The sequence below is a fragment of the Lithobates pipiens genome, unplaced genomic scaffold (assembly GCF_037356315.1).
Source record: "Lithobates pipiens isolate NorthernLeopardFrog02 unplaced genomic scaffold, aLitPip1_a1.2 Scaffold_27, whole genome shotgun sequence".
NCBI lineage: Eukaryota > Metazoa > Chordata > Amphibia > Anura > Ranidae > Lithobates > Lithobates pipiens.
Window position 1 is genome coordinate 29649620 of NW_027507788.1, and position 12447 is coordinate 29662066.

At 47.2% G+C, this 12447-nt stretch overlaps 1 protein-coding gene across 2 annotated transcripts in view; it reads left to right on the forward strand.

The window, feature by feature from the left end:
• The first annotated feature begins 11004 nt into the window (after positions 1-11004).
• The window catches only part of LOC143933712 (transmembrane protease serine 3-like), a 55053-nt gene continuing 53610 nt past the window's right edge, over positions 11005-12447 (forward strand). The window contains exon 1 of one of the 2 annotated variants that reach the window (XR_013263141.1): positions 11005-11314. Coding sequence is in view for 1 of the 2 variants with exons in the window: in XM_077456703.1 (XP_077312829.1) it covers positions 11306-11314 (9 nt within the window). In the remaining variant the exon portion in view is untranslated. The remainder of the gene's footprint in view (positions 11315-12447) is intronic. The other variant, XM_077456703.1, reaches the window with a different exon arrangement.

The following is a 12447-nucleotide window of genomic DNA, read 5'->3' on the forward strand; positions in this document are numbered from 1 at the left end:
GTTTCCTCGCTCTCAGTCGGCAGTCACATACACAGTCCCGCCTCCACCATCGGCATTGGACCAGCTCCTGCGATAGACAGAACACTGGTCCAATGCCTGTAGAGGAAGCAGGACTGTGTGTCGGAGAGACAAGTGAAGAGGAGATAACCGCTTGGCACTCGTCTCGTCCCCCTCCTTCCCCAGGTACGCTGAAGGTGTAGAACATGCCCCCACGCGATTTCCCCCCTTTTTTCAGGGGGAAAAGGTGCGTGTTATACCCTGATAAATATGGTAATTTTTAAGTAAATATATAAGTAAATATAACTCAATTAGAATATGGAAATGTACATACCTTTAAAGTTTTGTCTAGATTACTCAATATTATACATTCTTTTTCTAAATGTAAAAGGTGTGTTTTAAGAACTAATGAAAATTATGCAAGGTACTTAAAATATCAAAGTAAATTAATTAACATTTATTTTTATGTTAAAAATTATAACATTTTTATGCAAAAATTACAAGCCAACAGAATCATTTTTATCAGTGTGCACATCACCCTGAACACACCACCCCCACCGCGAAACCTGGTGGTGGCAGCATTATGTTATGGGGATGCTTTTCTTCGACAGGGAAGCTGGTCAGTTGATGGGAAGATTGATGGAGCCAAATACAGGGCAATCTTATGCCGCTTACACACAATCGGAATTTCGGCCAGCAAAAGACCGATAAGAGATTTTCATCGGAAAATGTGGCCGTGTGTATGCTCCATCGGAAATTAGCTGGCCGAATTCCCGCCAGCAAAAATTTGATAGCATGTTCTCAATTTTCCCGATGGAAAAACTTTCTATCGGAAATTCAAATCGTGTGTATGCAATTTCGACATGCAAAAACTCACGCATGCTCAGATTCAACTACGAGATGGAAGCTATTGGCTACTAGGTATTGAACTTCCTTTTTCTAGTCCCGTCGTACGTGTTGTACACTGTGTTCTTGGCGGTCGAAATTTGGTGTGTAGGCAAGACCGCTTGAGTGGAATTCCGTCAGAATTCCGACGGGAAAACCATCAGAGCTTTTTCTGACAAGAATTCCGATCGTGTGCACGTGGCATTAGAAGAAAATCTGTGAGGCTACTTTCACACTGAGGCGCTTTGCAGACGCTATAGTGCTAAAAAAAGCGCCCTGAAAGAGCTGCTCAATTCACTCCAATGTGAAAGCCGCATCTTTGCAGCGCTATGGGAGTGGTGTATTCACCGCTCCTAAAGCGCCCCTTCTCATTGAAAACAATGGGGCAGCGCTGCAAACCCGGCATTTTAACCCTTTTTCGGCAACTAGCGGGGGTTAAAACTGCCCCGCTAGCGACCAAATAGTGCCGCTAAAATGACGGTAAAGAGGCAATAAATATAGTGATGTTTTACCGCCGGCACCCACCCATCCTAGTGTGAAGGTAGCCTTAAAGTCTGAAAAAGACTTGAGACTGGGTCGGAGGTTTACCTTCCAGCAGGACAATGACCCTAAACATACAGCCAGAGCTACAATGGAATGGTTTAGATCAAAGCATATTCATGTGTTAGAATGGCCCAGTCAAAGTCCAGACCTAAATCCAATAGAGAATCTGTGGCAAGACTTGAAAATTGCTGTTCACAGACGCTCTCCATTCAATCTGACAGAGCTTAAGATATTTTGCAAAGAAGAATGGGCAAAAATGTCCCTCTCTAGATGTGCAGACATGTGAAGACATCCCCAAAAAGACTTGCAGCTGTAATTGCAGTTAAAGGCGGTTCTACAAAGTATTGACTCCGGGAGGCTGAATACAAATGCACACCACACTTTCCACATGTTTATTTGTAAAAAAAAATTAAAAAACATTTATCATTTTCCTTCCACTTCACAATTATGTGCCACTTTGTGTCTATACCAGTAATGGCGAACCTTGGCACCCCAGCTGTTTTGGAACTACATTCCCTGTGATGCTCATGCACTCTGCATTGTAGTTAAGTATGATGGGAAATGTAGTTCCAAAACATCTGGGGTGCCAAGGTTCGCCATCACTGGTCTATACCATAAAATCTATGTGATAGATTGCTATGGGTTACAGCATTGTCTATCACCGTCACTCTTTGCGCTGGCTGATATGACAGTTGTAAACAGAAAGCTGATGCCGCATACACACGACCGGACTTTCCGGCAGAAAAGGTCTGGCGGTCTTCCCGATGGACATTTTCGACTGAGTTACGACGGACTTCAGAATGAACGGACTTGCCCACACACGAACGGACTAAAGTCTGTTTGAAAGTCCGTTAGTTTTGAATGTGATGACGTGAAAGAGGACTAGAAAAGGATGTTCAATAGCCAGTAGCTAGGGATGGCCGAACGGTTCGCCCGGCGGTCGTTTTGCGGCGAATTTCGGCTGTTCGCGGTCCGCCCGATCGGCGAACTATTGGCGCCGCTCGCCCGGTGGACTTCCGTGTTTACTGTGTAAAAGAACTTTGACCTATGATGACACATCCATCATGGGGTACAGGACAGCCAATTGAGACAATACAGCACATGGACACTTGGACATTCCCCCTAACTTATAAATAGACCCGATCCGGCGGCCATTTTACATTCTTCCTCTGTCACTATAGGGAGAGGTTGCTCTGTGGAGCAGGGAGAGATTGCAGTGACCCAAATCGCTAGCTATTTGGTACACAAAAGTTCTTTTCAGGACTGGTATAGGTGTTAGGTGTAGTTCAGGATAGGCAGTGCTGTGCTAGTGATTGTTGCAGCAGCCTGAGTGTCTTTTGTCAGTTTAGAGAAAGGGACAGGACGGTGTGTCTGCTGTAGGGACAGTCAGTTTAGTCATTAGCTGTTACTATCAGGTCCACAAAAGTGCTATTCCAGTTATTGTTCCAGTAGCCTCTGTTTTGTCAGTTTATATAGGGACAGGCAGGAAGCAGTGTGTGAGGCAGTGAGGGTCAGTTTAATCAGTAGCTGTTACTATTAGTTCCACAAAGGTTCTTTTCAGGACTGGTATGGTAATAGGCTTGTACACGTATAATATTCTTTCTTCCAAGTATAGAAAGAATATTATACTTGACTGCTGCCCTTCTGCTGCAGTCTGCTAATCAGTCACACACAACCTACTTGTTCCACAAAGGTCCTTATAAGGACTGGTAACTTGGTCTGTCTAGGGTGCTACAGTACATAGGGTTGAGTGAGGTACAGTCTGCTATTCTATAAGGACTGGTATAGGTCCACAATACATAGGGTTGAGGTGCACTACTGCTGACCGCTGCCCTATACTGCAGCAGTCCTTCATCGGTATAGGGACTGACGTACAGTCTGCTAATCAGTCACACACAACCTACTTGTTCCACAAAGGTCCTTATAAGGACTGGTAACTTGGTCTGTCTAGGGTGCTACAGTACATAGGGTTGAGTGAGGTACAGTCTGCCATTCTATAAGGACTGGTATAGGTCCACAATACAATACATAGGGTTGAGGTGCACTACTGCTGACCGCTGCCCTATACTGCAGCAGTCCTTCATCGGTATAGGGACTGAGAGTTTTGTCACAGGGTCATTTAAAAAATGACAGGCAGAGGAAGAGGCAGGCCCTTCCACAGGGGTGGTAGGGGTAGGGCAGGAGCAACAGGCTTGAGCCAAAGTGGGAAGTTGCAGAAGGTGCGTTCAATTACTTTAAAGGATGCACCAGACTTGGTTGAGTGGCTCACTCAGCCTTACTCTTCTGCACCCTCCTCATCCTCTCGATCTGCACCCTCTTCTTCACTCTCTGCTATGTGCACCCCCAAAGACACTACCACCAACACCACCACCACCACCACCACCACCACATACCTTCTGCTTGAGTCACTGGAATTATTTTCCGATCCATATCAAGACATTTCTGATGCGCAGCCACTCTTGGTATTGGATCAGGAAGAGGAGGTAGCAACAACCACTACTCAGCAGTCTGACGACAGTACCCAGATCAGCCCAAGGAGGAGGTTGGTCCCGGTGTTGCTGCCTACTCCGAGATCTCTACTTATAGCGGTGGGGAAGGTGACGTCGATGATGACGTGTCTAGTGATGTCACGTGGGTGCCCACAAGAGAGGAAGAGGAGGGGAGTTCAGAGGGAGATATGGACCAGCAGATAGGGAGGAGAAGCAGGAATAACTTACATTGCACAGGAGGGACAAAGCAGACTGCAAATGTATCAGGAGCGAGTCATCGACCATGTACGGTCACATCTGGCGCTCCCAGGACACCGGCACATGGCTCAGCAGTGTGGGCTTTTTTTAACGTGTCCGCTGCTGACAATAGCGTTGCCATCTGCAATCTTTGCAGTCAACGCATTAGTCGCGGTAAGCCCAACACTCACCTAGGGACGACCGCCTTAAGAAGGCACATGAGCAGCCATCACCAAGCCCAGTGGGAGCAACGGAACACACAAAGCCACACTCCAGGCTCTCACCGTCCAGCCTCGTCTTCTACTTCTCCTTCTCCTCTCTCCTCACAATTGTCCTCCACTCCACCTTCCATCACGCCAAGCTCACGTTTTTCTGCAAAAAGGCAGGCTTCCGTGGGCCTAATGTTCGAGCGTAAAAAGATGATGATGCTGGATAACCCTCTTGCCCAACGGTTGACGGCTGGCTTGTCAGAACTCATAGCCCGCCAACTACTGCCATATAAACTGGTGGACTCGGAGGCCTTTCGCAAATTTGTGGCCATTGGAACACCACAATTGGAGGTCCCAGGAAGGAAGTATTTCTCAGAGAAGGGCATCCCAGAGCTATATGGCCATGTTCAGCGGCAAGTGAATGTATCTCTTGCACACAGTGTAGGTGCCAAGATACATCTGACCACAGACACGTGGTCTAGCAAACACGGGCAGGAAAGGTATATCACTTTTACTGCCCACTGGGTGAACCTTCTGACGGCCGTCAAGCATGTAACCCGTGGCACCCGTGTAGATTTGGTTTTACCGCCACGGATTGCATGCAGGCCTGACTCTTCTTCTCCTCCTTCTCCTACTCCATCCTCCTCCCTCTCCTCCTCGGCTGACTCCTCCTTTTCCGCTGCTAGCGTCTCTTCCGCTGCGCCGCCCAAGCTCCCCAGAACCTATTCGACATGCCAGGTGAGACGTTGCCATGCCGTGCTGGGTCTGTTGTGCCTGGAAGCCAAGAGCCACACTGGCCCGGCACTCCTTTCAGCTTTGCGTTCACAGGCAGATCAGTGGCTAACACTGCTCAATTTGACAGTTGGTAAAGTGGTGTGTGACAACGGTGCCAATCTGCTTAGCGCATTGAAACAGGGCAAAATCACGCATGTGCCATGCATGGCACACGTCTTAAACTTGGTCGTGCAGCGATTCGTTGTCAAAGACCCTGGGGTCCAGGACATCTTGCGGCAGGCAAGGAAAATCTCGGCCCATTTCAGAAGATCTTACACGGCCATGGCTCGCCTTGCTGGCATTCAGCGGCGACACAATCTGCCGGTCAGACGTCTTATTTGCGATTGCCCGACGCAATTGAACTCAACCTTCTATATGCTTGATAGGCTGCTCCAGCAGAAACGTGCAGTTAACGTCTACCTGTATGAACTCTGCGGCAGAACAGGTTCTGGGGAGCTGGGGGGTTTTTCACCACGCCAGTGGCTGCTCATGCGCGACGCATGCAGACTTCTGTGGCCATTTGAGGAGATCACCAAACTGGTCAGTCGCAGCCATGGCGCCATCAGTGACATGGTACCTTATGCCTTCTTTATGGAGCGTGCATTGCGTCGTGTCATTGATCAAACTGTGGAGGAGCAGGAGCGGGAAGATGAGGAAGTCGCAATGCTGGATGAATTCCCAGGGGGGGCTACTCTATCTGAGACAAGTCAACAACAGGAGTCTGAAGAGGAGTCAGAGGAGGATGGTGCCGGGGCGGATGAGGAGGAGCAAGAAGAGCATGCTTTAAACCTTTCTGGGATCCCTGTTGTGCGTGGATGGGGAGAGGAGAATGAAGAGGACGACATTATCCTGGATGATGAGCAGGAGCCAGGCCACCACATCGCTTCCAGTTTAGTGCAAATGGGGGGCTTCATGCTCCAGTGTTTTAATAGGGACCCCCGTATAAAAAGCATAAGGGTCAAGGACGAGTACTGGGTGGCAATGTACTTAGAGCCCCGGTACAAACACAAAATGGCGGAAATGTTACCGCCGTCACAGAGGGCTGGCAGAATGGAGCACTTCCAGGCCTTGCTTCGAGAAATGCTGCATTCTGCCTTTGCGTGCGCTGGCAGAGGAGCAATTCCCACTCCCAGAGAAAGTTGCGGGTACCAATCCAACAGCGCCTGCAAGAAGAGGCCGGTTTGAAGATGTATTGGTGACTTCGGATATGAGGTCATTCTTTCAGCCGACCCATCGACAGGTGTCATCCGGATCCAGCATCAGGGAACGCCTAGACCATCAGGTGTCCGACTACATCGGGTTAACGGCCGATGTGGAAGCTCTGAGGAGTGATGAACCCCTGGACTACTTGCTGGGCAGGCTTGACCTCTGGCCAGAGCTTGCCCAATTTGCAATCGAACTGTTGGCTTGCCCCTCGTCCATTGTCCTGTCCGAAAGGACGTTCAGCACAGCAGGGGGGATCGTGACCGATAAGCGTACTCGCCTAGCTCACGACAGTGTTAACTACCTCACATTTCTAAAAATGAATAAGACATGGATCTCGGAGGAATTCAACACATGTGACCAGTAGACCATGTATATGTCTATAAACATTTTTTTTTAATCGAGCACAGAGACCTTCTTTCTTCATTTGACTCACTTCCTTGTCCAAAAAAAGCACACCGTACTATATGCCTGTACCCTCCTGTTTGAAGAGGTTGAGCGGTGTCATATTTCTACTGGGGCTGCTTATTATGAGGGGCTCCCACCATCCCTGTGCTGTGCTGACTTCCTCCTGGGGCTGTACCTCTGCTGTGCATATTTTGAGGTGTTCCCACCATCCCTGTGCTATGCTCATTATGAGGGGCTCCCACCATCCCTGTGCTGTGCTGACTTCCTCCTGGGGCTGCTTATTATGAGGGGCTCCCACCATCCCTGTGCTATGCTGACATCCTCCTGGGGCTGCTTATTATGAGGGGCTCCCACCATCCCTGTGCTATGCTGACATCCTCCTGGGGCTGCTTATTATGAGGGGCTCCCACCATCCCTGTGCTGTGCTGACTTCCTCCTGGGGCTGTACCTCTGCTGTGCATATTATGAGGGGCTCCCACCATCCCTGTGCTATGCTCATTATGAGGGGCTCCCACCATCCCTGTGCTATGCTCATTATGAGGGGCTCCCACCATCCCTGTGCTATGCTGACTTCCTCCTGGGTCTGCTTACGGTGCAGGTGTCAGTGCTGTATATCATGGTGCTGATGTCAGTACTCTCTATCACGGTGCTGCTGTCAGTGCTGTATATCACGGTGCTGGTGTTAGTGCTTTATGTCACACTGCTGATGTCAGTGCTCTCTATCACGGTGCTGTTGTCAGATGACTCTATCACGGTGCAGGTGTCATTGCTGTATGTCACGCTGCTGACGTCAGTGCTCTCTATCACGGTGCTGGTGTCAAATGACTCTATCACGGTGCAGGTGTCATTGCTGTATGTCACGCTGCTGGTGATCATCTCCTGCACCCTCTTCTTTGCCTTCCCTGACCTTCCCTCTCCTCCATTGCCTTCATGCGCTCCACAGTCCTGAATTGTCACAACAATTTCCCATATAAAAATAGAATGCTTGTAGTTGTCGATCCCAGATTCACCTCATACATGTGTTATGTCATTGGCCATGTGGTGGGACTATGTTTGCACAGCTATTAATTATTTTGTGGCTTCAAATTTGACCTGTAGGTTTGCAAAGTTCGCCTCCGATTGAAGTCAATGGGGCCCCCGCCGCGAACGTTCCGGTTCGCGAACTATCGGCCGCGTTCACGGTCCGCGTTCGCGAAACGTCCCGTCGGAAGTTCGTCCATCACTACCAGTAGCCAATAGCTGCCCTTGTGTCGTTTTTGGTCTGTTGGACCAGCATACAGACGAATGGTTTTCCCGATAGAAATTGAGTACGGCGGACAGATTTGAAACATGTTCTATTTCTAGGTCCGTCTGAATTTTTTAAAGAGAAACAATAGGACTATCCCACACACGATTGGACTATCCGACGGAATGATTCCGTCGGACCTATTCTGCCGGAAAGTCCAGTCGTGTGTACGCGGCATGATTGTTTGCTATGGGTTTTTTGCTCTGTGTCCATTATCATCACTCATATTTGGACTAACTAATATGACAACTATAAACAGGATTCTGGTTGCTATGAGTTACAGAGCTGTCTCTTATCGTCGCTCTTTGCGCTGGCTGATATGACAGTTGTAAACGAAAATCTGATTGGTTGCTATGGGCAACTGCACCCATGGTCCATGACCATCACTCTGCACTAGATGCTATGAAAGCTATAAACTGAAACCTGATTGGTTGCCTGAGTTACTGTGCATGTTAACATTGCGCTTTACACTGATATGACAATTGTAAACTCAAAGCTAATTGGTTGTTATAAATTACTGCGCACACTTTGCACTATTTGGGCATAGTAAAAACAGCCATATTATGTGGTAGGCCCATGTTTACATGTCTTTAAAATGAATTTATAATGTTTTGGTGTAGATATTATTTCTTCAATTATTGTGGGGGGAACAACAAACAGGCCACAGGCTCATTTTCACTTTCAGTAAAGGTTCACTAACTATTTTAGCTGCCTATTTACCTCAGAGGAGACAAACGAGGCCTACACCTAATAAAGCCTTTGTTTACATCCTCTGGCCTCTGCTATCTTGGCTTCCCATCAGGCCCATTTTTTATTTCTGACCAGGTCAGAAACAATGGGATTTTTTCCTTCTTGAGCCATTGTTGATTTGTGTAGGGTCCTCACCTTAGAGTAAGGGCACTCATAAAATTACCCTAAGGCCCCAGTCACACATGAGCGGAGAGGGAATGCATGCTCCCGCTCGTTTTTTTTCTGCGCTTTTCACACGTTAACACACATCATGCCTTCGGCAGCACATTCACTTGAATGGGCTGCCCTACATGTGACAAACGCCCCCAAGTCAATCCAGAACCTTTTCGGAGTGTCAGGATGTTTTTTCATTGCGTGTTTTGGCATGTTTGTAGCAGGTTTTGACGCATGTCTGGTATCCGTACTTGGAGTGCCATTACAAATTAATGGCACTGTAAACATGACCAGCGATTGCAGGGCGTTTGAAGCGTGTTTTGGGGAAAAAAACACACCTTTGTGCGGTTTGTTACGCGTTTAGGAAACCCACAGGTGTGAATGCAGCCTAAGGGGCATGTTTACATTAGCAGTGCCTTCTGAGGAGCAGTCTGCGGTGGATCACTCTTCATAGGGCATTTAAAAGGTTTGTTTACCTTTAGAACATATAACACACTTATCACATAGCTCCCAACTATCCCTGATTTCGAGGGACTGTCCCTGATTTGGAACAATGTCCTTCTGTCCCTCTTTCCCCCTCGTTTGTCCCTCATTTTGGTCTGATCTATATAGATGCATATAAAATGCACTTTTTCTTTTTCAAAAAGTGTTTTCCAGCGCTAAACCTTTCATCTAATTTCTAAATTGTTGCATTTGTAAATTCCAAAAGCTAATATAAAAGGAATAGTAGTGTTAAAAAGGCACTTGTGGGTTTAACCAATCTTATATTTTTTTGTACAATTCTTCTTTATGGGGGCGTGACAAGGGTTGTGTCCTATGCCTGTATACTTTTGCTGGTAGTTGTCCCTCATTCCCATCTCAAAAAGTTGGGTCTATGTTATCATGATCACCCCAACAGCGGGAGTCCTCTCCCCCCGCAGCCGCTGTCTTCTGTCTTGAGCAGCTGCGTCATTCATTCGTAGTAATCTGAGAATGAATAAACTACAAGGCCCATCTTCCAGTGTAGCAGACGGCTTGCAGTTCTCAGTGGATTATGAGTGAGATAATCAGCACACTCATAATCCACTGATACTTCCTTTAACTTTTGAACTGAAAGCCCGTATGGAGGTACAGGCTGAAAGCTGGAGGGACAGTCTGCAGGAGCCTAACGTTGCACCCCCAACCACTGATCTCAGGTGCAATTCATTGCAGACTTCTATGGGAAACAATAATTAATTCAAATTTTTTTTTCCTGCAGAAACAAGTGTATTTATTTATTTTTTCCTACAACAGAAATGCACTCCAGATGCGTTTCTGCATGCATGTTTTTGATGCTTCCCCCCCCCTTTTCCCCCCCCCCAATGTTTCCTGGGTATTTTCTTGTAGCAAAACAAAGGCGAAAAAGCCTACAGCCCCATACACATGATCGGACTTCCGACAACAAAACTGTGGAATTTTGTTTGAAGGTTGTTGGCTCTAACTTGTGTTGCATACACACGGTCACACAAATGTTGCCCAATAATTACGAACGTAGTGACATACAAGACGTACGTGATATCTCCATTACAAACGCGAGTTTTACAAGACCGAGCGCTTCCGGCTCGTCCTTGATTCCGAGCATGCGTGTTTGTACTTTGGACTTTTGTCCGACGGACTTGTGTACACACGATCAGAAAGTCCGACAACACACATTTGTTGGCAGAAAATTTGAGAACATGCTAGCTAACATTTGTTGGCGGAAAGTCCGATAACAATTGTCCAATGGAGCATACACATGATTGGATTTTGCACCAACAGCCAACATTTCCGGTCGGAAAATCCGATCGTGTGTACGGGGCATTAGAAAAGAAAACTAATGCAGCCACCATATCTAATGATTGGTAAGCTGCAATATAATACACTTTTGATTTAGGGTTTAATACTACTTTAGGAATTAATTTGTTGATATCATAGACTTTAGCAACTTGATGATGAATAATATGGATGTCACCCAACGTTACCGATGATTTCTACCTCTCCTTCTTTCGCAGTACCTGCCTCGTCCGGCCGCACAGGAGTATCAGTGTGTCACGCAGACAGCTGTATATCATGACTATTTCAGTAACTGTATCCGCGCAGTGGACACCTGATCCCGCCAACAGCTCCTCTTCTCCTGGGATGTCATCAGGATACCGGGAAGCGCTTCCCTCTGTTCGCTGGCTGTCATTTGGGGTAACAAAGGAGTCTTCTACCTGCGATCTCCTTGGTTGGCGGGTACAGAGATACGGTAAATTATCATGCGTCTGATGGGAGCCAGAGGATTGTCTGCTATAGGTGGTACAGAGGACTGATAGAGAGCGGCCAGCGAACATCACTAGAACAGCTAGCAGGCCGCTGTGGTATGGCCACTCAGAATGACAAAGGTAAGCCCCTGTGACATGTCACCTAAAAGGACACCTGTCATGAGAAAAGCAGAGGCTGCTGTTGCAAATGCTAGTTTCCTGGCTTTTATGTCTAGAAGTTAATGAGCTGCAGCCAACATATTGTTACAGGTCCTCACATAGCGCTGTCAATTTATGCAGCACTTTACATATACACTCACCGGCCACTTTATTAGGTATACCTTGCTAGGTTGGACCCCCTTTTGCATTCAAGACTGCCTTCATTCTTCCTGGCATAGATTCAACAAGGTGTTGGAAACATTCCTCAGAGATTTTGCTCCATAGTGACATGATAGCATCACGTAGTGCCTGCAGATTTGCCGGCTGCACATCAATGATGCGATTCCCCCATTCCACCACATACCAAAGGTGCTCTATTGGATGAGATCTGGTGAGTGTGGAGGCCATTGGAGGACAGGGACCTCATTGTCCAATGGTGAGATGATTTGTGCTTTGTGACATGGTGCATTATTCTGCTGGAAGGAGCCATCAGAAGATGGGGACACTGTAGTCATAAAGGGATGGACATGGTCAGCAACAATACTCAGGTAGGCCGTGGTGTTTAAACAATGCTCAGTTGGTACTAAGGGGCCCAAAGTGTGCCAAGAAAATATCCCCCCACACCATTACACCACCACTACCAGCCTGAACCATTGATACAAGGCAGGATGGATCCATGCTTTCATGTTGTTTATGCCAAATTCTGACCCGACCATCTGAATGTTGCTGAATGACTCATCAGATCAGGCAAAGTTTTTCCCAATCTTCTGTTGTCCATTTTTGGTGAGCCTGTGCAAATTGCAGCCTCAGTTTCCTGTTCTTAGCTGACAGGAGTGGCACATGGCATGGTCTTCTGCTGCTGTAGCCCATCTGCTTCAAGGTTCGATGTGTTGTGCGTTCAGAGATGGTATTCTACATACCTTGGTTGTAACGAGTGGTTATTTGAGTTACTGTTGCCTTTCTATCATCTCAAACCATGCCCATTCTCCTCTGACCTCAACAAGGCATTTTCTACCACAGAACTCCCGCTCACTGGATATTTTCTCTTTTTCAGACCATTCTCTGTAAACCCGAGAGATGGTTGTGTGTGAAAATCCCAGTAGATCAGCAGTTTA